Consider the following 27420-nt stretch of genomic DNA (forward strand, 5'->3'; position numbering starts at 1 on the left):
CGGTGAATTCTGAACTCACAGCTTATTACCCCAGCTTTTGATACTTGTAGGACCCACCTCATTTCTGTGATTGTGAGTTGTTTAAATCAGTTTTTAACATTGTGTTTTAATTGTTTAAATCAGTTTTTAACATTGTGCTTTAATTGTTGCAATTCACCCTGGGACCTTAGGGTGAAGGGCGAGTAAGACTCGTAATCTGGTGAACCAGGTTCGCTTCCCCACTCCTCCACATGCAGCTGCTGGGTGACCTTGGGCCAGTCACACTTCTCTGAAGTCTCTCAGCCCCACTCACCTCACAGAGTGTTTGTTGTGGGGGAGGAAGGGAAAGGAGAATGTTAGCCGCTTTGAGACTCCTTAGGGTAGTGATAAAGTGGGATATCAAATCCAAACTCTTCTTTTTCTTCTTCTTTTCCATAAACAGCTGACATCAGATAGCTGGGATGATTTTACTTGTGTATTTATTTACATTTATATCCAATTTATTTAACATTAATATCCCACCAAGGAGTTCAAGGCAGCACATATGGCTCTCCTGCACTCTCTGGGGTTTTTTTTTTGCTTGCAACAAACCTGTGAGGTAATTTAGGCCAGTGGTGGAGTTTGTGCTCTTATTTATCCACGCTCTAACCGCTACACCTCGCTGGCATGTGGAGTTTGTATGATTCAACATCTGGGGCTGTGAGGAGGAGACTCACATGAGTCCTGACCACAGAATTGGCATCCTGTAGATGGCAGGGAGGAGGTTGCCAACTAATCACCCACCCACCCCTTGAATATGGAGATTGGCTCTTGATGCTTCCATCCTCGCTCTAAACTAGCCCTATTTTCCTCTCTGTAGCACGAGAAGCTGGGAGACATCTGCTTTTCTCTCCGGTATGTCCCTACGGCTGGGAAGCTGACAGTTATTGTGCTAGAAGCGAAAAACCTGAAAAAAATGGACGTGGGGGGTCTTTCAGGTAAGAACTCGCCATTGTGGTAAGCTGAATCGAATCAGGACATAGCCTGGGTTTCTTTTAGTTGGAAACCTTTCCTAAAGACTTAGTTCTATGATTCTATGTTTCTATGACTAATGGGGGCATTTGTGGAAAAGACTTAATGTCTGAAGCAGATCTATAACTGGTTGTGCTGTGGTGTTATGGTTTGCTACTCTTTTTTAAACATGTATTTTTTATTTGTAGTGCATTACAAGTATATTTTCATATTTGTGGGTCTAATTGGTGGTTGTGGTTGTTGTATACCGAATTAGAGCATTGGCCCTCCCAGCTCAGTATAACCTTATCCTCGACAGACAATATTTAACTTCCACTGTTGCTGGGGAGTCACAGGTGAGGAGAGTGTTGTTGCTATGGACTCACAGCTGTCCATGGAAACGCAGGTTAATTCTGTGTCCAGGGAGGCTGTCTACCAGCTCCACATGGTGCGACGGCTGAGACCCTGCCTGCCTGAGCATTGTCTTGCCAGAGTGGTATATGCTCTGATTACCTCCCACTTTGACTACTATAATGCACTCTATGTGGGGTTATCTTTGAAGGTGATTCGGAAACTACAACTAATCCCAAATGCGGCAGCTAGACTGGTGACTGGGAGTGGCTGCCAAGACCATATAGCACTGGTCCTGAAGAATCTGCATTGGCTCCCAGTTTATTTCCAAGCACGATTCAGTGTCGGTGCTGACCTTTAAAGGCCTAAATGACCTCTGCCCAGTATACCTGAAGGAGCGTCGTTCAGCCCGGACACTGAGGTTCAGCTCAGAGGGCCTTCTGGCAGTTCCCTCATTGCAAGAATTGAAGTTACAGGAAACTAGGCCTTCTCAGTATGTCTTACTGTCTGCTGTGGCGTGAACGCCCTCCCATCAGATGTCAAGGAGATAAACAACTATATGACCAAATGACTTTTAAAAGACATCTAAAGGCAGCCCTGCATAGGGAAGTTTTTAATGTTGGATCTTTTATTGTGTTTTTAATATTTTGTTGGGAACCACTCAGAGTGGCTGGGGCAACCCAGTCAGATGGGTGGCATATAAATAATAAAAAGCATAATCATCATCATGACCCCATGGGCACTTGGGTGGCCACTTAGTATGGAATCTAGGCACATATTAAAAATACTGTGAAAATGCTTTTTTTCAACATTTTGAAAAATATATTGAATTTGCCTATAACTCACTGTTGCCATCTAGTGTCCCATTTGTATATTGCACTTTACAACACACTTAAACGTTTTATTTGCAGCTGTATAGCTGAGTCCTATGAGAACAGAGTTCTGGACTAGATGGGCTGTTGCTTTTCTTCTTATTACCAGCAGCCGCCCTCTAGGATTTCAAACAGGGCTCTCTCCCAGCCATACCTGGAGATGCCTGGAATTGAACCATGGACCTTCTGCATGCAAAGCACAGATGTTCTACTACATCTTAGCTGTGGCCCTTCAATAGACATCAAAACCACAATTCATTAGCGGTGGGGGAGATGGGAACATAGATCTTCCGCAATACATTGCATAATGGAACCCCTGTGTGATTCTGAAATAATCTTTCTACTCCTATCCCAGACCCCTATGTTAAAATCCATCTCATGCAAGGAGGGAAACGTATCAAGAAGAAGAAAACAACCATTAAGAAAAACACACTGAATCCCTATTACAACGAGTCGTTCAGTTTTGAGGTGCCATTTGAACAAATCCAGGTAACCCCCTACCCTTCTCTCCACCCCCACCCCCATTTCACCCAAAGGCAGCCAATTCTGAACTAGAGATGTGTGGACAAATATTTTTTGCAATCTTGCCAGAAAGTTACTTTTTTACACTTATGCACAAGTGCTGAATTCTGCATAGGGGTTTCTGTCTGGTTAGTTTGCATCTAAGTTTGTGTATTTCTTTGGGCCCAAGTCAGGACATATTGGGCAAAGTAGTTTGCTGTTTCTCGTCACTGATCCACTGCATGTTCAGATAGCTAACTATTAGCTTGCTATTATTATTGCCTGGCTGCTGAGCTGTTGTGGATCCTTCTTCATTCTGAGCCTTCTGGCTGTAAAAATGCTTGCACATCCTCCCCCCACCCCCACTCTGGGTGGATTAATGATAACATTTGGAAAGACCCTCGACATATTCAGGACACTTCTTTGCTATTACAAATCATGCCAATCTCACTCTTAAAAGAATAACTGATAATCACGGTGTTCCTCATATGCTCCTGTGAGTAGAAAGAAACCCAGTCCTCAAATCACGATAGAATCTGCTAGTTCTGGGTTATGTACCAGCCTTTTCTAGATACCGCCCCCCAATTCAGTTGCAACCCTTTGAAAAGCTCCAGGCTTTAAGGAGGTGGAAAGACATAGCCTCATTAAAATTAGATGGCCCAACCTCGCCCCAGGTCAAAAATACTTACCGTATTTTCGCTCTATAAGACGCACCAGACCACAAGACGCACCTAGTTTTTGGAGGAGGAAAACAAGAAAAAAATATTCTGAATCTCAGAAGCCAGAACAGCAAGAGGGATCGCTGCGCAGTGAAAGCAGCAATCCCTCTTGCTGTTCTGGCTTCTGGGATAGCTGCGCAGCCTGCATTTGCTCCATAAGACGCACACACATTTCCCCTTACTTTTTAGGAGGGAAAAAGTGAGTCTTATAGAGCAAAAAATACAGTAAATCTTTCCAAGTTTCCTTCTGATAATAAGGACCCAATTGTTTTGGCAAAGCGGTGGGGAGAGGGTGCAGTTTTCAGCAGAGAACGCTTAATCCTTTACCCACCAGCCACTATACACCAACAAACTGTTCACTTCCATTCCCCAAGTGCTTTCCCCTAGCAATTTGGCAAAGATGCATCTGGAAGCCAAGCTGTGTGAGAGAGTAAACAATGGGAAGAGTTGTAGGTGGAAAATGGTGGGGAGGGAGAGGGTTAAGCTCGCCTATTGCTCTTCTGCTGCTGATCGTGCCTGTTTCCCCCCCTTTCACAGAAAGTCCAGGTTGTTCTGACGGTCCTGGATTATGACAAACTGGGCAAAAACGAAGCCATCGGGAAGATCTTTGTGGGCTGCAACGCCACGGGGGCCGAGCTGCGCCATTGGTCCGACATGCTGGCCAATCCTCGGAGACCCATTGCCCAGTGGCACACCCTGCAGCCTGAAGAAGAGGTGGATGTGGCGGTTGGCATAAAGACCTCTTGATGCCCCTTCCTTGTTGGCCGAAGGATCTGGCAGCAGTTGCTTCTCCCGTCCAGAGCGAATGGGAGTGTGTGGTTGAGGCACCCCTGAAAATGTGCACGTGTGTGGGGAGGGGGAGAGCCTGTGAGCCTGTCTCTTCTCTCAGAGCCATTTCCTGTTGAAAAAAAAAGAAACATCTCCAAGAGAGCGAAAAAAACCCACCCCTCTGTTTTTTATCCACTGTGTGAAAAAAAGAAGGAAGATTACCTAGCAGCTTAAGACAGGTTAGAGATTTACTGTAGGTTTACTATGAGGCTTACAACGCAACTTGCACAGGTTTATATTTTTGGGTTGGTTTCTCACTTGAAAGCTGAACCTTATGTGCCAGGCAGGCTGACTTTTTGACAAAGCGATCTTTACATTAACCATGCCATCTTTGGGGAAACCAGCCTCAAATAAACCTACTGTTTATCTTTTTTTACCTCTGAGTATACTATAGGTTCATTACAGGTTTCTTTAAAGGACACCATTTCATATACATTTTGGGTATTGTACTTTGGTGCCATGTTTAAAATCTAGACCTCATACGTAAATCTATTGCAAACAATGCCTACAAATGTGTTTACAATAGATTTACAAAAGAGTTGCGGCAAACTCTGTTCTCTGATAATATTAACTTTTGGACACTCCATTATAATACTGATTTAGGAAGCTAGATCTTAGGTGAAAACACTGGAAATCTTTTAAAACATAGTTTGAAAATGCAACTTGACCGTGGCTCTACAAGATGCTTAAAATAGCTTTCCATTTCTGGCCACTGTGTTATGAAATATTTCAAATTTGGTCCTCCTTTGCAGTTGAAACTGCCTAAAACAGCTTAATCGGGATAAGGTTGCAAATATGCTATGTGTGGGCTTCGTGTATAAAACATATTGTAGTATATCCTAATTATTTTATTACAAAATGTTCACATACTTATCTGACATATAAAAATTAGCTGTCATTGGAGAACTACTGTGGATGTGTTTACTAGCATATATTTACTATAGGATGTCCCCTTCCCAAATTACAACAGTTTTATGGATGTTGATGTTAACAGAGATTTAAGCATCAGCCAACGTATTAAGCTGTTCATATATAGCTTATTCTACTTTATATTGACTTAATTTGGAGTTTTATAACAGTTTTGACAGAACCATGTATCTGTTTTACAGCACATGCTTTACAACTTATTTATGAAATGTTTGATATGAGTATTAGAGAAAATTTGCTATAGGCTTTATGTAGACTTAAAGCAGATTAACTACAGATTTACTAGTGATTTACTAACCAACTTAAAATAATTTTGCTATGTTACAACATGTTTACATTTTTGCTACAAGCTTAAGACTGGTTTATTATAAAACTGCAACGGGTTTACTGTTTGTTAGCAACCAGTTTGATGCATTTTATAAATGAGAAAAAAAGCATTTATCTATAGGATTTACAGCAGGTTTACAGTGGTTTCCCATGGATCGAAACATGTTTACAACACCTTTGCTGTGACAATGATACAAAATCAATTGGTTTTATAGCAAATATTCTGTAATTCTACAAACTATTGTTTGAGACCTAATCATATGCTGGGTAACTGTTTAGCAGGTACATTAATAGCTGGATTTTTACTTTCATTTTAAAAATGGGATTGCCAGCAAGCCAATGGCTTGAAATTCTGAACTGAAATACTTTTGTCCAAATCTGAAATCTGAATTCTGGGCATGACTCTGTGCTTTGGTCTTCTTTTTAATGCTTTCATGTTGCATGGAACCAGAATAGGAAGGGAAGGCAATACTGAAATACTTAGGCCAAAACATCTGTCAAAGGCCAAGTAAGTCCACAATAAAAAGAAAGAAGCCTAAGAATTAAAAAAGAAAGAAGGAAAAACATACGACTAGAACTTTTGATCTTGATATTTGGACGCTCTATTTCCCTCACACCCCACCCCAAATATTTGACAAAGCATCATTTCTGGTCTCAGTTACAATCCTTTTACCAAAGGTTTTGTGCCTACAAGTAAACATCAGTGTTGAACTGCCCACTGAACTCACAAGCAAATGAGCTTAGATAGCAAAAAGAGTTCTAAATCTGTTTCCAATGACAATTTGTAGATGAGGTCCAGTTTTCAAAGGAACACATGTTTAGGCTAAGTTACCAAGCATTTTATTCGACTCATCTATAAGCATACTTTTGCTGATGATGTCAGCAGAAAGACAAAGGCTGTAGCATTCTTGATTTCTCAGCACATTTGTCTGACTATATACTATAAAACTATAGAATTATAGTTCTGTAGTTCCTCTATGCTTTTAAAAAATATATAATTGAGGCAAAATGGCTGACTTTAACTTCTTGATCTTGGCAACAGAAGAACTAACTCTAATTAGTCAAAGTAAATGTACCTCAAATGGGGAAGCAAATCAGTATTATGTTTCTGAACTCTCTGCTTTAAAATAAGAGCAACCAGGAGAAAGGGAAATGGGAGGGGAAAGGATTTTAGTCACTTATTTCTTGTTTGGGGAAGAGATGTTCTGAAAGATCTCTGAGGTAGAGAGATATCCTGCTGGTGTTGTCCTCACATCTTGGCTGTGAAGGTCCAGTTAATATAGGAACTGCTTTATGCCAAGTCAGATCATTCATTGGACCATCTAGTTCAGTATTGTCTACATCAGAGCTAACCAATGTGGTGCCTTCCAGATGTTTTGGACTACAACTCCCATCAGCCCCAGCCAGCATGGCAATGGTCAGGCATGTTGAGGGTTGTAGTGCACAAAATCTAGAGGGCTACCACGTTGGCAACCTCCGATCTACACTGATTGACAGTGGCTCTCTGGGATTCCAGACCACAGTCTCTTCCAGATCTATGTGGAGATGCCAGGAACTGTACCTGGGATCTTCTGCATGCAAGCTGATGCCTCACCAAAGACCTAAGGCCCTTCCCCAGTCATCCACCGTTGTCTCCCTTCTATTGTAGATTGGTACAAATTTCATGTTCAGTCAGGGGGAGGAAGAAGAGCATCATCATCTATACTGTAACAATACTGGGCCACCTTAGAAAGCCACTGTCCTGTTGAGCAGTGACAAACGTCTACAGGCCATAGTCCACAAAATTACTTATTTCCTGAGCAACAGGGTATTCTAGAGAAGCATACAAGCCATTTGGACCTTTGCCAGAGTGACTGGAAAAGGGCACAGGAGGCCAGCTTACTAACTCTTTGCCCGCTATCTAAAAAATGTCCACACAATTCTTTGGGAATTTAGGAGCTCCCCAGTTACTTTCTCTCTGTAACTCTCCAAGCCACTGTTCGCATTACTTTTCATCTGATTGTACAACATCGGGAGTTGTACATCTGCACTCCAAAAGAAACAAACTTGATTAGCTCTACTGTTAATGCAAATCGTGTAGGGCTCACCACCACCCAGAGCTGCGTGTGAAATTTGAATCTGACTTCCCTCTAAGATTAGAGAAAATATTCCAGACAGTTCCAGACTGTCACCGTTTTGGGGTAGAATTTGGTCACATGCTGGTAAATTCAGGTTTCACAATTATAGTTGATTGGGATGTCTTGTGCAACAAAACTGATTCCCCAAACGATTGGATTTATTGCAGTAAGGAAAGTGACATGAAAATGCACTGGGAACTATAGGACAGCACTTGATGCAACATTGTCTAACCCCTTCGCAAACAATCAGAATGAATGTTTATTAAATCTCCCTGCAAACAGATCAAGATGAATATATTGAAAAGTCGGCCAGAAGCACCCTTTTACAACCAAATACAGTGGTACCTCTAGTTACAAATCTAATTCATTCCGGAGGTCCGTTCTTAACCTGAAACTGTTCTTAACTAGAGGTGTGCTTTAGCTAATGGGGCCTCTTGCTGCCGCTGTGCCGCCAGCACACAATTTCCGTTCTCATCCTGGGGCAAGGCTCTCAACTCGAGGTACCGGTAACTCTTCCAGGTTACCGGAGTTTGTAACCTGAAGCGTTTGTAACCTGAGGCATTTGTAACTCAAAGTACCACTGTACATTGAAGTCTTTAAAAAGAAGGCTCTTGTAAAGTATTAGCACTTCAGGCCCTGCTTTTAAACGCATCACATTCATTTCATCCAAGACAGGAAATACCTATTAACACTTATTTGTGCAACCCAGGGTAATCTCAGAACTGCTGCTCCAGTGCCAGATTTTTAAGCAGTGAGATTTTATTTTTCTTTAACTAGTACCTTCCTGCAGACGTGTAAAAACCAATCTCCTTCCATGCTTTGGAGAGAGAGTTAAAACATGAAACCAAAAAAAAGAAAGAAAGAAAAGAAAGAAAACCAACCAACCAATAAAAAGACTAGGCCAAGGTCAGTTGCCCAGCCAAGGGGCATGGTGGCCATTTTGTTGTGTAGCCAATGTGTTTTTGTAGTTGCAGTGTTCATGGAATTGCACCGCCATCTCCATCCCACTTGGGTTTAGAATATTTACTGCTCTGTTGATCTCCTCAGGTTCACCTTAATTTCAACCCTGCTCCTATATCTCTTTTATTTTCATTTGTTCGTCAACAACAAGAGATGGCAGTTGCAGAGCCAAGGGGATATATACTGTTTAATATGTCATGCTAGAAGGTGTTCATTTCAGGCTGCTGAACTACCATCTCATTTTCCATTATTTTCCTCATGGTCCATGATAACTGATGAGTGGACAAAGCAATGGCCTTTTAGGAAGGCCAGTGTTGATCTGTTAGTGAGTTCTGTGCTGTGTGTGTCTCACCCACTGTATCCCACTAACAACATAACCTTTTCCTAAGTCCCTGCTAACATCCATCTTCAACAATCTGGCATCAGCGAGCATGTCTGTGCCCAGGTCAACATGCCCATCTATGAAAACAGGCCACCTCCAAGTTTTGAGGGGTTGTGTAATTTGTAACGATTGAAGGGATTGTGTAAAGTGCAGAAGGCTTTGTAACTTTGGTGTGTGTTGTTTCTAATATCCCCTTCAGTCCTCCAAACCACCCATTTAAGTGGTGCCGTCCTCTGAAAGTCACCTCCACTCCCCCTTTTGAAGCCTGTTTTAATATTGATGTATTTGACCAAACAGTACTCTTTGTCTGTTAATAAAGAAGAGATCTCTATATTTCAAATGTGTTGCTTCTCATTGTCTTTGCTTTGGGCTGCAGTGAGGTAGGGGTGCTCGACTGAGAAACATACAAAAAATTCCGCTGTGTAATGATTTGTGAAGAATTGCTTCTGGTTGGCACCAGCGCCCTTACTGCCGGCGTTCTCAAGGCTGTATAAGAGGCCATTTCATTCCATTAAAGCCAAGAGGTCATTATTATTCCTTATTGAACTCAGGTGAGAGTCATAGACTGGTAGTTGAGGGGAAAGTGGCCACTTCTCATTTCAATTTGATCTACTGAAATTTATGCATGCTTTAGGTGGTTCTTTGCCTGAACGACTAAACGCACAGGTAAATAAGTGAATTAAAAACTATCAAAGAAGCCCGGGCCACCTCCAGCTTTTGAGACCCTTAGCTATAACACAAATTGAAATGACATCACCCAAAAATAAAATAAGACACCCAAAATAGAGCGAGTCACATGCAAGCACAGGCATGCACACACACACACACTTTTCTAGCTGAGGGTGTGTGTCACATTTTGGTCTGATGTGCATAAAAACAAGTTGTGAAACTTATCCAATGCCAGAAAATGCACAAGTGTCTAGTCCCTTTTGAGCCTGAGACCCTAGGCTTAATGGTCCAGCAGACCACCACCACTCCTGGCTGGCTCCTGATGTAGGTTAGAAGAGGAATAACCAGTGCTTTTTTTCTTTTCTAAAAAAATTTTAGGGGTACTCTCATTTTCCTACTCATATTGAAATACTGCCCCTCAATGAGGCCAAACTTAGATTCACAAAATGTTTAGGGGTATGTGTACCCCTGTGCCCCCCCCCCCAGAAAAAAAGCATTGGGAATAGTTCATTCAGACCCTCCAAGTGTCCTTATTTTCCATGGACAGTCCCGGATTTACAGAAGCTTTCTGATTTGATCCTGGAATGTTGCGCTTTTTCTTAGGACATCCTTATTTTCATCAGAGAAATGTTGGAGGGTATGCTAATTTCATTGGTTTCATTAGTTCTTCCTGTGTTGCACTGGACTAAATGCATGCCTGCTTTTTGCTGGGCCTGAGACTTGGATCTTTTGCCAGAAGGAACACAGCAACAACAGACTTTGTTTCCAAAGTGGCTGCAAGAACATTTAATCTGTCAAGTTATTTATTGTGCACAGAGACTTCCCAATTTAACAGTAATCCCAGCCTGAGGTAAAAGTACATGCAAAGCAAGTTAGAGCCACCTGCCAGAACAGCCTGCGTAAGGACCCAAGGGACAGACCTGCCGACCCCGTACCGCCCAGGCTGCTGCATTAAATATCTTTTGGCCTCAGCAAATCCCTCCCAATCCCAGAGTAAAAAAGGGGCTTTATGATACAAGGATAAAAAAGCTCTTTCATTCCTGGAGATTTAATTTCTTTGAGACAATTAGAGGGAGGAACAAAACAGAATTGGAAAGGAGGGGAAATGGGATGCATGAGGATCAAATGATGGGCAAGTGATGGGAGAGTGGGGGCAGATGGATAAAATGGGTAAAATGCCAAATGTACAAAGATAATGTTTAGACCAACCCATTGCTGTGGAGTGGCTCTCTCTGGATACTGTTGGACTCCCACCCCCCTTTTTTTTGGCCAAAGTTGTTGAGATTTTTGGACAAAATTGTTTTTGAGCTATTTTTTTGGAGAAACGGCAAAAACAACATGGGCTGCCATACGTCAGGATTTTCCTGGACATTTGCTCAATTCCTGCCCGGATGCTTCCAACAAGTGAAGCTCTTCCTAGCTTGAAGATACTGTGATGAAAGAAGCTCCAACTTCTGGATATTTGCCAGTCCTGGATATGTTACCCAATAAATGTTTATGAGGCTTCTAGTGGAATGTGATAATAGACAATAGTGGACAAAATGGAGAACAGCCACTGGTGCCGGTAATGGCAGTGGAAGACAAAGAGCTGGAGAATAGGGATTGGGAGGTTCATGGAGAAAGGCAGTGGATTGCTGTACTTCTGAGGCTTATAAAATTTGAAAAAAGTATTTATTGCCACTAATACAGATTGTCGCCATCAGGACAGTGAAATAGTTTAATTATCAGCAATGGTTCAATATCCGTATATTGTTGTTTATATCCTACATATGTTCCATTTCAGGATTGATGTGTGCTGTATTTGTTTCCAACGGCATTGTTACGGCATAGCGTCTACTAAAATAAATATTTTAAACCTCTGTTTTGGCACTGAGGGTCGCTTTTGCAGCCTAGCACGCTCTTGTGCCAACGTGCCATCAGCAGCTTGATTTGCAAGACATTTGCTTTTGCTATATGCAACCCACTCCCAGGAGTTTTATACTTAAGACTTAAGCCAGGAACCATAATGACTCAGGAACTTCAAGTGGGTAATAACGTTAAAGCCGCAGAAGCAGACCAGGGCAGGTTTTTCCACTTAAACCCAGGAAAATGCAGGCCTGGCATTTTGCCCGCGTCGCTGCAGGCCCCGTTGCCACGGAGACAGCGTCTCCGGCCGCCCCGGGGTCTCCTCCGCCACCTCCCTTCCCTCGCGCACTCATTGGCTGCCAGCCGGGGCACAGCACGACCGATTGAACGGGGGCCTTGTCCGTCACGGCAACACGAGGAGGAGTGGGGGCGGGACCTCTCGAGGGCAGGTAAAGCGGGGTAGTTTCCCCGGGGCTGCGAAGGAAAGAGGGAGGCATTTCTAGAGCGGGGTGGCTGGGAGGAAGGCTGAGACCAAGCGGGGCGGCGGCGGCGACTCCGTTTTTGGGAAGGGAAGTTTAAAAATGTACGGGAAGAGGGTTGAATTCAACCTTATGGAACCGAAGGGAATCGGGCTACCCTGGGTGTGTTTGTGTTGCGTTTGCGGGAAGTGAGGTTGCGAGGGCCGAGCGAGCTTTAGCTACAAGCCCAGCGGTGGCGGAGGAGGATTTGCGTGTGAAGTAAGTTGGAGATTGGCAGCAATAGTCATCGCGAGCTTAAAGAGTTACTGGATGCATCCCTATACGAAAAAGGAGAAGGGAAAACCAGTGCGCCCCAAAATAAAAATGTTGCTGGACTCCCATCGCCTCTGACCTTTGGTCTCGCTGGCCGAGGCTGATGGGAGCTGGGGGTCCAACAAAACAGCAGGAGAGCTGCAGGTGTCTGTCTAGTCTTCATGATTTGCAACTGGATTTCAGGGTTTTAGGCAGAAGTTTCCCCCAGCTCGTGGCGCTGTGGGTTAAACCACAGAGCCTAGGACTTGCCGATCAGAAGGTCAGCGGTTCGAATCCCCGCCACGGGGTGAGCCCCCATTGCTCGGTCCCAGCTCCTGCCAACCTAGCAGTTTGAAAGTACACAGTGCAAGTAGATAAATAGGTACTGCTCTGGAGGGGAGGTGAACAGCGTTTCCGTGCGCTGCTCTGGTTCGCCAAAAGCGGCTTAGTCATGCTGGCCACATGACCTGGAGCTGTACGCCGGCTCCATCAGCCAATAAAGCGAGATGAGCGCCGCAACCCCAGAGTCGGTCATAACTGGACCTAATGGTCAGGCGTCCCTTTACCTTACCTTATCCCCCAGCTCTACTTAGAAATCTTGGGGATTGAACCTGGGACCTTTTGCATGCAAAGCTCAGAACCATACCACTGAGCTATGGTTCCCCACCTAGTCTCAGATGGGTACTGAATACCTTTTTAGTAACAGCAGTAGAGAAGAGAAGAATGTAGGCAGGGATTTGTCTCTTATTCTTATACTCTGGAGAAATATCTATCAATCCATTTATGTGTGGTTTTTTAATTGCAATAGCTCATTCCCTGTGGGGTTTGTTGTTTTTTTAAAAAAATTACATATTCCAAATAAAGATTCTGCCAAGAGAGAGCTGAATTCTGTAAGATCGTCTTGAACAGGTTAAACCATGCAAAAGTTATTCAGCTGAATAAATAATTTAGCTGTGTTTATTAGGTTGTTATAGGCAAACCTTGTTTGCACCTAATAAAGCCAACAGCAGGCTGGCTTATTTGAGCTGTTGACATTCATGCTGAGTTAAGTGAACTTGCTTCAAGTCCAAATTAGTGCAGTCATATAGTGGGGCTTGTGGAATATATGCATGATCACTCAGTAGGAGCTTTGCAAATGAGGGTTGACCTATGAATATGCCCCTTCATTGGCCATTTGGGGCCTTTCAGGACTTTTTAAAGGCAGTACAGCACAATCGTGTGCCCAGTGGGCTTCTTCTCCACATCCATCTTTGAACAGTTATGGCCTCACTGCCATAGTACCTGCTTCTTAGTTTAAAGAACAGTTTGTGATGCAGAACAGTTGTGGTGTTTAAATAAAAATTAAGAGTCTTACCAGACATGTGCAGTTCTGTGATCCTTGGCGATTGTAGCCCATCCTTGCCTTAGCTTAGCCCTTGAAGCTTCCATTATTTGATCGATTTGTTTTTTGTTTAACTTTTATTTATACATAAATTTCTGAAGTACTAAATCAAGAAAAATCTTCTCAACTTGTTCTACATAAAATCAAAGGTTAAAACACAAAAAGGCAGAGATCAGAAGGACATAAAACGTACCAGATGCCATGGTGGAAGCCAGAGTTCAGTTTGGATCATGATTGTGCCTATTCAGTTAGCTAAGCCCCTTCCTTATTTGCTGGATTGAACCAAATAAAGAGTTTGTTAGAAAGTGAAAGGATAATCCCTTCTTTACCAGAAGTCGTGATGGGGATTGGACCTGGCATATGGAGTTTGATACCTTCTTCCAGATCATGGAGTATCCTGAGCCCTACTTGAGTGGCATAATGCTCCGCAGCATCACAGGCCGGTCCCTCCTGCTAATCTTGATGCTTCTTGGCGCAGTTCCTTCTCCATTTGATGCAGATTCCTTCCTACCTTTTCCCTGCTCCTCACCAAGTAGCCTTAAGGGACGGGTCTGTACCCCCTGCTCTTGTATGTCTTGTTGTGCCAGTAATGCATCATCTGGAGTGAATTGCTTAGATTTGGGAGCACATGGCTCAATCCTGTGAAATGTAGGGAGGGCAAGCAGGTGAGGAATAGAGGGGAGCCTTTTGAAAGTAGGCTTAACGCTCATTTTGGAACATTTGTCATGGCCCCAAGGTGTTAAGAGACAGAAATAAAATTCCAAAGGTCATCCTTTGAGCAGGTCAGGCTATTTTGCAGGGGCAGAAGAATGTATGAGATATCTATTTTAATGTTTGATGACATTAGTATTTTGCCCTGTAAGGCAGCCTAGGTAACAATATAGTGCTTTGATTGTTCAAAGTGCTGCACATACTTGTAATCCATAACGTAATCTTAAGGTAGGCCAGTATTATTAATGGAGGGGTTGGGGCTGGCCTAAAGCCATTTTGTTGATGCCGTGGCAAAGGCAAGATTTGATCCAAGGGACTTCCTGGTCCATTAGCCTCTTAGCCTGCCACACTTTGGCATCTTTATCACTCCAAATTAAACTGCAGCAGTGATATGTGAAGAGAAGGGGTATGGAGGACAAAGTATGTATGAGGATTTGAGAAAGAAAGTGAGCAGCAGAGAGAGTAAGCAAGGCCTGGTGGGATCCCCCTGAATCCTGATGGTCTCAAATAGTGTGTGTATGTGTGTCTTACTATGTCTTCCTTGTGCTTTCTATGCAGCCATGACAGCAGCAGGAAGCGGCAATGGTTTTGGCACCACAGCTTGGTGGGGCTTTTCTCCAGCACTTGACCTACAGGCCACATGTAGGTACCACTTCTTCCACACATATAACCCCTGCAACTTTGCTTGCCTGGTTTTTAGTTTTTTAAGCAACATCATTATTTTTATTTTTAGTTTGTCTGCTTTATTGTGAAATAGGATCTTCTCGTTCCACAGGTTGCTTGAGGAGTTTGAAACTGCTTCAGCTGATCAAATGCACCCTGTTTTGTTGTAGGCTCAATATTGAGACACAGGTGCCTTCTGAGAGTAGAAGCATCTCTCAATCCAGTGACACCTTCCCGGCTGCTTGCGGGCTTTCAACAGCACTTCTGTGCAGCTACCCAAAAGGCGTATTATTTCCCTGCTGGGGAGATTTGGTTTAAACAGAAAACTTTCAGCCGGTGCTGAAATATATCCAAGGTGTTCCTTCTGTGATTCTGTTGTAATTTGGTGCAGAATCTGAGCTCCTGAAAATGGTAGCTTCTATCTGAACGTTTTAAAAAGCTGAGTTTCTCTATTTCTGGATGTAAAGTTACATTTGAAAATGTTCAGGCGGACAAAAATACTCTAGCTGGGCTTTCTGTGACTTTTCTAGGGTCTCTCCTCATAGCTTGCAGCTTTGTTCTTCTGCTTCGGGTGCCTTCAGACATGCATAATTCTAGTGATGAGCCTGCTCTGAGAAGTGCAATTGCCACATTTCAGACACACGTATCAAGTTCAGGGAAGAGCCATTTTTCCTTTTTGCAGCTGAAGCTGAGTTTGCACAGCTCTGGTTAGTTGGCCCTTGCACCAGTCATGAACCCACAGAGCTTTGTTTCTTATCAGCAGAGGTTTAGTGTAGGAAGTCCTTTAAAAATGGAAAAACAAACAGCGTCCCTGAAGCATTCAGAACCATGTCACTTATCAAAGGGGCAATGAAGGCTGGGGGGGGGGGGGAGGAGCAGAGCTTGCCTAACAACCAAAAAGCCCATCGTTATCTTCATACCCTGATTTCCCGACAGGATTGGTTCCCACAGTCATTTTCAATTAAACTTTGTGCATATGAACAATATACTAGGATAGGTCCGACATCTGAAAGCCCTTCATAGAATTGCGTAGAAATAAATGTATATATAAATGGACCCTGCATTGGCTGATTGTAAAGATGTCAACCCACAGAAATAGCTCTCCTATTGAACTGCAGAGCTTTCTAGCTGTTTTCCTTCCCATCAGCCATGTCTATGTTCCTTGCGGCAAATTCCAAAAATTGTAAAAACAAGACTTCAGTGCCGGGATCTAGTGAACACTAATAAATTCTGTACGTTTATTTTGCACTTTTTAAACAAAATATTTCTAGTAGGAAAGTAGGATTTACCATGGCTGTGCCATTTCACTTTCCCAACAGGTCTGGAGGCCTCTATGGAACATCTGCAGCTGTCCCAGGATGGTATTCCTGAACTGAACATCCTGCTAGTGGGATCAGTAGATGGCCGTCATATCCTCAAGACAATGAGTCAGGCGCACCGGTGGCCACGGCGGAAAATCAATGTGTGTAACTTGCCTCCTGCCACAGATTTCCACGTTGTCTTGAGCTGCTGTTAACTGGACAGCCCTTCCCTATGCCTAGCCAAGCTTTGCATGCCTCTTGCCTAGATAGATCTTACTTGCCTAGATAGATCTTACTTAAAACCTTAAAATTAAATTCTCATTATCTATGCTTGTTTCATACCAGGACAGCAGAATGGGGCAGATTCCAAGGGCTATGAGTCGGGTGGCTTGTCCGCATTTCCTGCTTGAGCAGCATGACTGCAAATGCAGAATCCGATGTCTGTATCTATTTGCTACAATTATATACCACCTATCTGCCAAATTTCTCAAGGTGTTTTAGATTTTTATAATAATAGAACTTCCAAACTAAGAGATGCAATACAAAAGGATACAGCAGCAACCTTGCTGAAGCTACGCAGGCCTAGGTTCTGGTTAGTGTCTGTGCAGGGAAACTAACAGGGAAGCCTGTGTGTATTGTGCCTTGGTTTCTGTGATGGAGGAAAGGCAACTTATCAAGGGTAATAAATAAATGTACCTTTTTTTGGGGGGGGGGGTAAAATGCATTTCAAAACTGGCAGGACCACCAGGGTTGGATTCAGCTTGGGGGAGGGGGCACCTCTCATCCATTGCTGCTGGCTCCGCCCACAGAATATTACACTGCCAAACAGAGTGGTTCTTGGACTGAGTGCTGAGACACTGAGGTCCAGCTCTGAGGGCCTTCTGGCTCTTCCCTCCCTGTGAGAAGTGAGATTACAGGGAACCAGGCAGAGGGCCTTCTCGGTAGTGGCGCCCACCCTGTGGAATCCCTCCCATCAGATGTCAAGGAAATAAACAACTATCTGACTTCTAGAAGACATCTGAAGGCAGCCCTGTTTGATGTTTTCTTGTGCTTTTAATATTCTGTTGGGAGCCGCCCAGAGTGGGCGGGCTATTTGTTGTTGTTGTTGTTGTTACATGCTTGATGTTGACCCTGGAAGGGCAGAGTCATCTCTGTTGGGAAGGACCTTGTCTCTCTTCCTGGGAAGAAGTTCCCATCCTTTTTGCTTTCTCCGCTTTGCGGAAGGAGAGGTTTCTCTGTTGAGCAGGGTCGGAGGAGCTGGCACTCTTGGGTTCCCTTCCCAACGGTGACTCAGGCTGCCCATGTGATGAAGTGATGCTGGCGCTCTGCCCCCTTTCCCAGAAACGTGTGGCGACATTAATTCATTCCTGTCAATGTGAGGAGCCTGGCAGGGACGCGTTGGCAGCTGCCCATCAACGAGAGCCCCTCAGCTCAGCATGGTCAGCTCAGATGTCCCACGAAGGCCATGGACTGACACGTGTGAGGGAGGTGTGAAGTTCAGGAAGAGCGTGGAGGTGGGGGGGGGGGAGGTGACAATTCACAGAAGCAGCATCAATTCAGCCCCTTCCCCTGGAGCAACTCCTACCAGACAACATTCACCAGCACGTTCCCCTTGTGACCTTCCTTCATCACGAGGAGATGAATCAGCGGCAATGTGTCTCACAGCCAGCATTTTGGAGTGTCACTTCATAACAAGAGGACTTTTTTGTCATCAAGGAGAGAGGAAGGAATGGGAGTAGGGCTGGGAAAGAAAGTGGAGGGGGGAATCAAATTTTCAGTTTGGGGCTCAGAATTTCTAGGAGCTTTTCTGGCACTCTTGCGTTCCTTGGGGTAGCCAGGAGGTGCAGGCTAGAATCTAGAATCCTACAATCTTTGCAAGGTGAGCCAATTCATTTCAAGCTAGGATGTGGGAAATTCAGGAAGTTGAGCCTGCTGGGATAGAGAAGATCTACTGAGAGAATAATGTACTGTACAGTGGTACCTTGGGTTACATACACTTCAGGTTACATATGCTTCAGGTTACAGACTCCGCTAACCCAGAAATAGTATCTCGGGTTAAGAACTTTGCTTCAGGATGAGAACAGAAATCGTGCTCTGGCGGTGCGGCGGCAGCAGGAGGCTCCATTAGCTAAAGTGGTGCTTCAGGTTAAGAATAGTTTCAGGTTGAGAACGGACCTCCAGAATAAATTAAGTACTTAACCCGAGGTACCACTGTATTGAGCTAGAGCTGGAGAGTCAGAACCAGGACACCTCACTATTTATCTGTGTTAGACGATTCCAGTATGCTTCCAGGGACAGCACTGCCAGTTTTCTTGGGATGAGAGCATGCTGGAGATCTTTAATACCTTTGTGTAATTTCCTTTATTTACAAATATGTGGGTCAGTGACCTGCAGAGGAGCAGATCTGCTTCCCTGCATCACAGAATGAAGTTGCACTCCCAAGTTTCTTCAGTCAGCTCCCAGCTATCTCTTGCTGTTCTGTTTGCTGCCATTTTCTATCTCTCACACATACCTGCCCTTACCCTCCAGCCCTGATAGGTATCTCATGACAAACCACAGAGAAATTCCCCACCTATCAAGAGACCACCTTCTGGTCGTTGGCCCCCATTGATTTAAATCTTAACCAGCCATTCTGGACTATAATCAACAATCTGCCAAACAGAAGACTGGAGGACTGGCAGGAGTAACATTACATGTATACTGTATATACACTAATGCCTAGGGAGGACAGGACAATAAACTTCTTGTTTCTTGAGGGTGTTTTGGTTAGCTAGCCAGACAGAGAGTTATTTTGAACTTGAAAGCGCCCTCATTTTCATTACGACATTTTGGGCGGCTCAAGTTGACTCCAATAAATTGCCCTGCTGTTACTGTTGGATAGGCTTTCCTGACTCAGTAAGTTTTCACTCACATTTGGAATATTAGACAAAGCCTTAAGGGTTGAAAGAAAATGGAGGAAACGGTAGAACTTGAATGATGAAAAGCATATTCAAGACAGGGCAGCTCCTTGTCTTCTGTGCAGCTCTGATAGTTAGGATTTCTTGCAGGAAGTGTCCTAGCCTGTCCCACCCCTGCCAAAATCAGGTAGCAGGGCACGTGCATTGCAGGCAGAAGGTGGCAGGGACAGAAAAGATGGAGTTTGACTTGAGACTCTGGAGATTGGCTGCTAGTCAGAGAATACTAGGCTAGATGGTCCAATAGTCCGATCATAATTTATGACAGCATCTTAAGATTCATTTTCACAGGACACCTATGGAACTTCAGATTGTTAAGGGTGCCGGGAATTGTAGCTCCATGAGGGGCCAACTACAGTTCCCAGGATTCTTTGGGGGGACGTTATGTGTTTTAGATGTCTAGTATGGCTGTGATCTTGAGGAGAGCTGTTTAAACTAAAGCTTGCCCTCCTAATTGTTTGTCTCCTTTGCTCAGTTCTACGTGCTGGAGAACAATCTGGAAGCCCTGGGTCGGCAGCTGCTGTTTCTGAGTCTGGCTGTGGAGCCTCCAGAGAAGATGGGGCTGCAAGGTGAAGGCAGATGAAATGCTCCCTCGCCATCTCCATTCCTTCCCTGGGTTCCCAGGGCTTCTGGCCCCTTGTTTACTGGGGTCTCCGGGAGGCTGAAGCCTTCTGAATGGTAACAAGCCCTGTCTCTTTTTCCCTACCACCAACCAAGAGAAAAGTGAGACATTCTTGGAGCTGATGGGGAACACACTGCTCCGAGGCCAAACAGCTGCTTATCTGCAGGAGAAGGCAAACCTCTTCATCCGCTATGTCACAGACCCCGATTTCCAGCAAGCTCATCTGCCCCTCGTTGACTTGTCTGCCCTCAAGGTAAAATGCAAGTTAATTCAGCAGGAGCGATGGAGCCATGATTGATGTGCTGTCATTGCCATGATGGGCTCAGCAGGACTCCGGTTATTGTTAGCTGCTATTCCAGAGGATCCTGGAATTACGGCTCCGGTTATTCACGGTTATTCACTCGCGTTTCCTCTTTGCTGGACAGTTCAAGGAGAGGGACCAGCTGGAGGCCATCTTCAAGTTCTGGCGGAATCCTGACCCGCAGACTTTCCAGATCAAGCAGCTCTGGGATCTGCGACTCCGGCAGTACCTGGGGGCCCGCTATGACTCTCGCCGTGGGGTGTGCGACTGGGACCTTAATATGAAGCTGCATGAACATGGGGTGCGTAACTGAAAAGAAGGCAGTCGTGCTGGGCAGACAAACCCATCTGACTCAGCTTGGGGCTGCTGGGCTACAGAGATGGGCTCTGGGGAGTTACCGCCTTTCTACAGTTGTGGCATTTCTTTCCCCTCCTAGGCCAAGGTGATAAACTTCCGTGAGTTTTACCGGTGGCGGGACACAGGCATGGCCTTTGAAATGCGGGAAGCCCCCTACGACATCCCCAACAAGACCTTGGCATCTGGCCGCCTCCTCAGACATGTGAGCCACCTCACTTTCTTGAGACTGGTTGTGCTAGGCCAGGAACTTGGAGGACTATCCAGTCATCCCTGACTAAATTAGCTGAAGCTTATGCGAGCTAAGAGTCCAACACACTGGCTACACTTGGGCCTATTTTTGTGGGGTGGCGGGAGAATATAAGTCTATGCTTAGACAGGGTTATCACCCCTTCTGTGCCCCCTTTTATTACCATTTTTGATAATTCACCTCTTCCTTTAAGGAGCTCTAGTTGGTACAGGATGATTCCCCTTTCCCCTTTATTTTCACAGCAACCCTGTGAGATAGGGTTGAATGTCTATCTCAGAATCGCAAAGCAAGTTTGATGGCTAGGCAGTGATTTGAACCCAAGTATACCCCGTCCAACGCTCTAACCACTGCACAGCACTGCCTCCTGTTACCTCAGCAGCATGGGGGAGCCACACTGTAGCTTCTGTCATCCTTTTGTGATAGCATGGGAAGCAGAGAGGTGTGTGTCCCATCTGCAGCTACCCATTCAGGATTTCTTGAAATGATTTGGTTATTTTAATCTGCTGTTGCAGGTAGGTCTTGGGATGCAGGTTCTAGTTGCAGCAGGTGCAGTCCTACTAAGGGAGTAGGTCAGTTTTTAGTCTGCTCTTTCCTTCTAGGACTACCACAAAATACATGTTTTTAGTCCTCCTGGATTCTGTGTCCTTTTTCCTCTCCCATCCAGTTTGTGAGCACTGTCATGCAGGATGAAAATCCACCCATAATTATGTCAGTCTACAGCCATCCTCTGATGAAGTCTTGATTCTTGGGATCCCAATCACAGTTTCCACCTCTTGTCTGCAGTTGTCTCACGCTGCTGAGAACAGAACTTCATCTTATGAGCGAAACACCAGTTCCATGTTTGGGAAAGCTAACCAAGGGAGAATTAGTGGATAGGCAAAGAGGGGCTAGCCCTTCTACCTGCCAATTCTTCCCTTTAAATCCTGCCCCACCTTCCTGGAAATCTTTGTAATTGCTTTTTCCCAGCAGGACTCTTAAATTGGTGGGCTACCAGCTGTGGGCAAAAATGACGTATATACTGATCCAGACTTCTTGCCTCTCAGAAAGGGGAACAAATACCAGCACGGGGATATTGGGGAGACGTAGCTACAGGCCCCTACATCATTTTTGGGATTGAGGCAGAAGATCCCAGCCTGCTGAAAACGACCAATGGCATCCCCAGTAAGGTGAGTGTGGCTGCCTTTTTGCCGGGCATCAGAAAAGCAGCTGTGGTTTTGCAAGGAGAAAAGGGTTGATAAACAAGAAGACAACAGCTTTCTGAAAGCTGGAGTGAAAATGGATTTCTCTGCTGCCTCCTCAACCTTCGCTCCTCGTTGGATACCTTTGCAGCCTTCCGATTGAGCACTGCCCTTTTTGCCTCTTCCTCATGCCTTAAGAGGGACGGTGTTTCCGTGCGCTGCTCTGGTTTGCCAGAAGCGGCTTAGTCATGGTGGCCACATGACCCGGAAGCTGTATGCCGGCTCCCTCGGCCAATAAAGCGACCCCAGAGTCGGCCATGACTGGACCTAATGGTCAGGGGTCCCTTTACCCTTTACATCCACCCCTTTCTCGTATACAGACACTGTATATGTATATGTATATGTATATGTATATGTATATGTATATGTATATGTATATGTTGATCTGCTTAGATGTGTGTTTAGTGCGCTGTTTAACCTGGATTTTCCCCTTCTGCGGAAAATCCAGCAAGTTGAAAGGCTTTGAAAACTGTTCCAAGAAAGTGGGGGAAGTAGCTTTGTGACTGACAGAAATGCTGGCCAACTGGAACTGCTCAAAGCATGTTTCTTCGGAACTTGCTCATGGAGGGGAGGTTGTTTGTCTATCCCAGGGGTAGTCAACCTTTTTATACCTACCGTCCACTAATGCATCTTTCTTGATGGTAAAATTTCCTTACTGCCCACCAGTGCTCGATGGAAGGAGGATTCAGCTTGTGCCATAGAAACCCCTACCGCCCACCTAGAATCCTGAAACGCCCACTAGTGGGCAGTAGGGACCAGGTTGACAACCCCATGTCTATCCAAAAAAAATGCAGAGCATGTATGGCATAAGGAGGATGTAGAGAAGCTAAAAATAAAATGTGGTTCAAGGGACTTGAATTCAAAGACGGGAAAAGAGGGACTCACGTAAAAACAGATTCCGGTCTTCTTCTTTCTCTCTACAGAGTTCCCAGGAAATCTCCTTGCACAATGTCACTGCCCTGTTGTATGAACTCAGCTATAACACCCGCTATGACCCATCAGCACCCTCTGAGGAGGAGGGAATTAGTGGCAACTTGCAGGGGGCTGGTGACCATTCCAAGCTGGGTGTTAACGGTGGTGAGTAGTCAACAGGTTGATTGCCCATCATGATTGCCCAGAACCTTGGTCGAGTCAGGCGTGCATCAGCAGGAAAGGGCCACAGACTCGCACAGATAGTTTGGAGCAGACATTTAGAAAGCTCCCCCCCCCTCCGAATCCTGGCTTGTTATGTTGTCTGGAGCAAGAATCATGGCTTCTTAGGCTGGCTTATTAAACCAGAGTTCTAAATCACAACCCCTCGCCTGAGTGCCTTGGCCAGCTGAGTTCTGGAGAAAGTGAAACTTTAAAAACTGCTGAAGTAGAAGAGGGGAGGGGGCATGTGAGCCTGAGGCTTGTGGTGGTTTGTTCCTGCCCTGTGCATGTCTCTCCAAAACATGGTTTCATCTGACATACAAACTGGCCCAGGCAGTGCTCTCGGTTTAAGGGACTTTGAAGGGTCTTTTCCATTACTCTCTTGGGCCAGAGGGTTCCGCAATACGCCAGTGAGTGATGGCTTGTTGGCTTGACTCAATTTTGATCTTCCCTCCACCCCAAGAGTTCAGGGCTAGTTACAAAATGTTTATACGATTCACTGACCCTTAAAAGCCTTGCAGTCTTGCAGCATCAGATTAATAGGCCCAGGGGAGAAGAGCGGGTGAGCAAACAGATTAATACAGCATAAAGTGTTGAGGGAGATCCTTTCCAGATGTTCCAGCAGCAGGCCTCATCTACGCCAGTTCTTTGGAGCAAGAGCAGTTTGAGCGGCCACTTGGGAGTAAGAGGGTCAACATCAGTGGGATTAGAACTTTCCCCTTCCAATTCCTCATGGAGCACTTTAAACCATAGACTTACAGTATGCAGTTTCACAACCCTTCTTGTTTTCTGAGGAGGCGGCCAAATGTATGCTTTGCATATAGAAACTCCCAGATTCAGTCCCGGCCATCTGCAGTGGAAAGGCTATCAGATAGCTGAGCTAAGAAGACTTATCTGAGTCTTTGGAGAGCCACTGCCCATCAGAATAGGCAGTGCTGAGTTAGATGGACCAGTGGCCTGACTGTATAAAGCAAGTTCATATGTGCTTGTGCCTACATATCTCTAAATCAATGATTTTTTTAAAATGGAAGATTGTGTGTGTGTAGATATTCTAGATAGATCAAAATAACAAATGCATTTTGAGACTATTACCCTCCAATATCTTGGACCGCTTGTCTCTATTTCTATACTCTCTGCTGAGTTGCAGAAAAACATTCTCTTGTTTCTAGCCACATTCCCTGTCCGCAAAATATATATCTGCTCCTTTCCCTGCCTTCTGCTGCGTTGGCCCTGTTGTTTCTCAGCCTGGCTTTTTCTCTCTTCCCTGTGCGGTGCGTTTCCTATGCCGCAGGCCCTCCTTCCGTAGAAGATGCCAGAGTCTGCTTCTTGCCTCTCAACTGCCTGCCTGAGCTCCACCACAAAGGCAAATACCAACAGCTCTTCAATCTCATATTCGTCTCTTGCAGGTAGGAATGGGCTGAGGGCACGGGACTGCTGGGTTGGAGGCACAGGGAAGAGAATATTGCAGGAGTCTGGACTCTTGGGTTCCCTGCCAAGAAGTAGGAAGCAGCTAATTGGGTTGGGAGGCAGGACATGGTTTATCTAGTTGCAAGGAGGTTGGCCTACCTAGACTGGTGACATAATCAAAGCTTATAATTCCCTCACTTTGAATACAAGCCTGTCCAGCTCCTAGGGTTGTAGCCAACCCATTGAAATGAATGGACCTAAGCTAGTCGTGACCATTAATTTCAGTGGAGAACTAGCATTGGATGCAGTCTAATATAGTGCTTGGCTGTTGTGTAGCAAATGGAGTGCCATTTCCCCCAAAGGTACTTCCCAGTTTAGAACACAAAACAAGATTTTTGCGAAGGTCTGTGCATCCCGGGTCAGCATTTAGCAGGCCAGCCACCTATGGCCCGCACCCTTTGTTGGTTCACACACAAAAGGTATCTAATATTAGCCCTTTACCATTGATGGGACTCGTTCATTTCTGTGAGTTAGTGACCAGGCCACACAACCAGGTTTGGGGAGTTTCTTCTGCATTGAGGCCAGCTCTCTCTGTCAGTGCTTTGCAGAAGGGATCAAGCACACATTGGCACTTGAGGTTAGCGCCTTTAAGGTGGATCAGAGGGCTCTGTTGCCCTAGCACTACAAGTTCACTTTTTATTTTTAAAAATGAACTTCTTGCAGTTTGGAAAGTGACAAGGAAATGCACTGGAAAACGTGGGATGGACAAATGATTCATGCAAAGACATATAAACACCCCACAAAGAAATGAAGATGAATGCTCATTGTAATATGATCACCCTGCAAATAAATCAGAATGATGGCTAAGCAAAAAGACTGGGTATAAGCTAATCGCCTACATTTTGTCGAATGAAGTACATGCCGTTAAAACTCACCATTACTTAGTTAATTCCAAATTGTGTAGAGGGCAGTTTGCCATCACTAGACTGGACAGCAAAGTGGGTGGGTCCTCAGTCTCTTATCTCTACGGTCACCACTTCCTCCTTGCTTGTCTTTTGTAGCATGGTGCATGTCCTAAAACCAAATGTCAACCTGATTGCAACCCCAAAAGCCACTCTTATTGTTGAGCTGACAAAGTGAGTATTATTTTCTGCATCCTCTCTTGGGAAGCTGGCCCACTATAGATGTGTGCACATTTGTTCATTAGAGCACATTGGAAGTCACCGTTTTTCCTGGTACTATATCTTCCTCTAGCTGTTCACATCAGCACAGCTTCAATAGTGTCAGATTCATTTCAGTTTGTGTGCACATCAGGGGGTGTTAATAGGGGTTGCTAGCCAATTGGGAGATTTGGGAGTACTAAAATAAACTACCGAGAGTGATCCAGTGGGGTGAATTGGTTCCTTCTGAATGGAGCAGGCTGGGTACAGACAAGGGCCAGAACTGCCTTGGGAGGGCTGTGGGGCCTAATTAAACAGAGCAGCTCATTATCCAGGGTGTTTAATGGGATCCAGGACCCCGGGGTTCCCTACACCCCTTACTCATCTGTCCACTTGTTCTTTTCACAGCTTCCTGCCTGACCTCCACAAAGAGCAGGTCTCTGTGTTCTCCTCTCGAGTAGCCAAACAAGTGGCTGAGGCAGGCTTTGTTCCAGTCGAAGCAGCAGACAAGAGACCCTTCTCCTTGTTCCAGCTTGGGCATCAGGAGGCTGGAGAGATCTGTAATGAGTTCCCTGCGCTCGAGATGACAGCACCCGGTCCCTGAGGTTCCCCCTCTGTATCCTGCTTTCCTTTATAACCATTATTTTTAAAAGAAAAATATTGTTTCAGATGGGAGTTTCTTGTGGAATTGGTACAGCTCAGTCACGCAAGCTTTTCTTTTCTTTTTTACATTTAACCTTGCTTTGGAAAATCCAAGAAGTAAAAATGATGCATTATGCATGCACAGTCACTGCTGCTATAGAAGCTCATCAGTGTTTGGGGTTTTTTGGTGGGCCAGTTGTCATGTGTGTAGTGGCATTTCAGCGGTTGCTTTCGGGGATGCCTGCTTTCGATTGCTCCTTAGCTGAGCTGTTTTGTTTCCAGCGACTCCCCAATATCAGAAAAGTTCATTTCTGCCCATTGCTGTGTCCTGGTGGGACTTTTGATATAAAAAATAAAAAAAATATTTTAAAGGGTTGTCTTGCACAAGTCCTCTTTATCAGAATTTCAATGCTGCTGAGGTCTGTGAGGCTGGGGGGAGGCGTTCAAAGATGAAACATCAGAAAATAACAGTCCTAGCCTGTGAAACTTTCCCTGGCTGAGGGGAACAGCTATCTCAGTTTTTGTTTGTTTCTTTGGTCTGCTGGCACCTTATTTTTTTTTACTGTTGCTGGCTTAGTTGTGGAGTCAAGTGGGGAACTGAAGAAGCTTGATTGTGCTACCTTTATTTGTCCTAAAGAGATCACCCTACTTCCATATATTGAAAATCCTGTAATAGGGACCAGTCCAAGGTGCCAGAGATCCCCTGGAGGGAGGGGCAAACTCTGTCCTCCCCCATTCAGTTACTCACAAACAAGGCAACAAAATATCCTTAAAGTAGTGACTGGTGGTGGGCAGGTGGGACATAGGGGACAGAGCTGGTGTTTCTTTGCAAACAAGAAAGGAGCCAGGGCAAAAAAGAATAAATACAATTTTGTAATCTGACATTCAGGGTTTGTAGGCAAATCTTAGGTAGGCGTGATCTCGGTGGAGGACCATGCTCGAAAGAAAGTGCATGGAGAATTCTTGGTGTGTTTACTCAGAGTAAGTCCCACTGAGTTCATTGACACTTAACGGTAAAGGTAAAGGGACCCCTGACCATTGGGTCCAGTCGTGGCCGACTCTGGGGTT

The 27420-nt window shown here is 44.9% G+C and overlaps 2 protein-coding genes across 12 annotated transcripts in view; both read left to right on the forward strand.

Annotated features, from left to right (window-relative positions):
* Positions 1-9286, forward strand: part of SYT5 (synaptotagmin 5) — a 32093-nt gene extending 22807 nt beyond the window's left edge. The window contains exons 7-9 of the mRNA XM_083472012.1: positions 839-956; positions 2548-2681; positions 3950-9286. Coding sequence (XP_083328138.1) covers positions 839-956; positions 2548-2681; positions 3950-4159 — 462 coding nt within the window. The 3' untranslated portion in view covers positions 4160-9286. The remainder of the gene's footprint in view (positions 1-838; positions 957-2547; positions 2682-3949) is intronic.
* Positions 9287-10734: 1448 nt separating this feature from the next.
* On the forward strand, positions 10735-26725 carry DNAAF3 (dynein axonemal assembly factor 3). Of its 11 annotated transcripts, none has more exons than XM_083471932.1 (12): positions 10735-10754; positions 14888-14971; positions 16312-16454; positions 19723-19816; positions 19965-20122; positions 20295-20471; positions 20607-20729; positions 21818-21940; positions 22936-23089; positions 24435-24549; positions 25612-25686; positions 26119-26725. In XM_083471932.1, exons 1-12 carry the CDS (start codon positions 10748-10750, stop codon positions 26312-26314), a joined length of 1449 nt encoding a protein of 482 aa, XP_083328058.1. In that variant the 5' UTR covers positions 10735-10747; the 3' UTR covers positions 26315-26725. The 11 variants fall into 11 exon arrangements, with proteins under 11 accessions (XP_083328058.1, XP_083328054.1, XP_083328057.1 ...); XM_083471928.1 differs by lacking the exon at positions 10735-10754 and adding an exon at positions 11613-11916; XM_083471934.1 differs by lacking the exon at positions 10735-10754 and adding an exon at positions 11893-12208 and having other exon boundaries at positions 14841-14971.
* The last annotated feature ends 695 nt before the right edge of the window (positions 26726-27420 follow it).

Source organism: Podarcis liolepis (genome assembly GCF_965112155.1).
Source record: "Podarcis liolepis genome assembly, chromosome: 13".
NCBI lineage: Eukaryota > Metazoa > Chordata > Lepidosauria > Squamata > Lacertidae > Podarcis > Podarcis liolepis.

Coding starts and splice junctions, on each gene's coding strand:
- DNAAF3 (XM_083471928.1), top strand. CDS start 11,628: ATGACTCAGGAACTTCAAGTGGGTAATAACGTTAAAGCCGCAGAAGCA. Junction 21,941..22,935: donor CCAATGGCATCCCCAGTAAG/GTGAGTGTGGCT, acceptor TTCTCTCTACAG/AGTTCCCAGGAAATCTCCTT. Junction 23,090..24,434: donor CAAGCTGGGTGTTAACGGTG/GTGAGTAGTCAA, acceptor CCTATGCCGCAG/GCCCTCCTTCCGTAGAAGAT.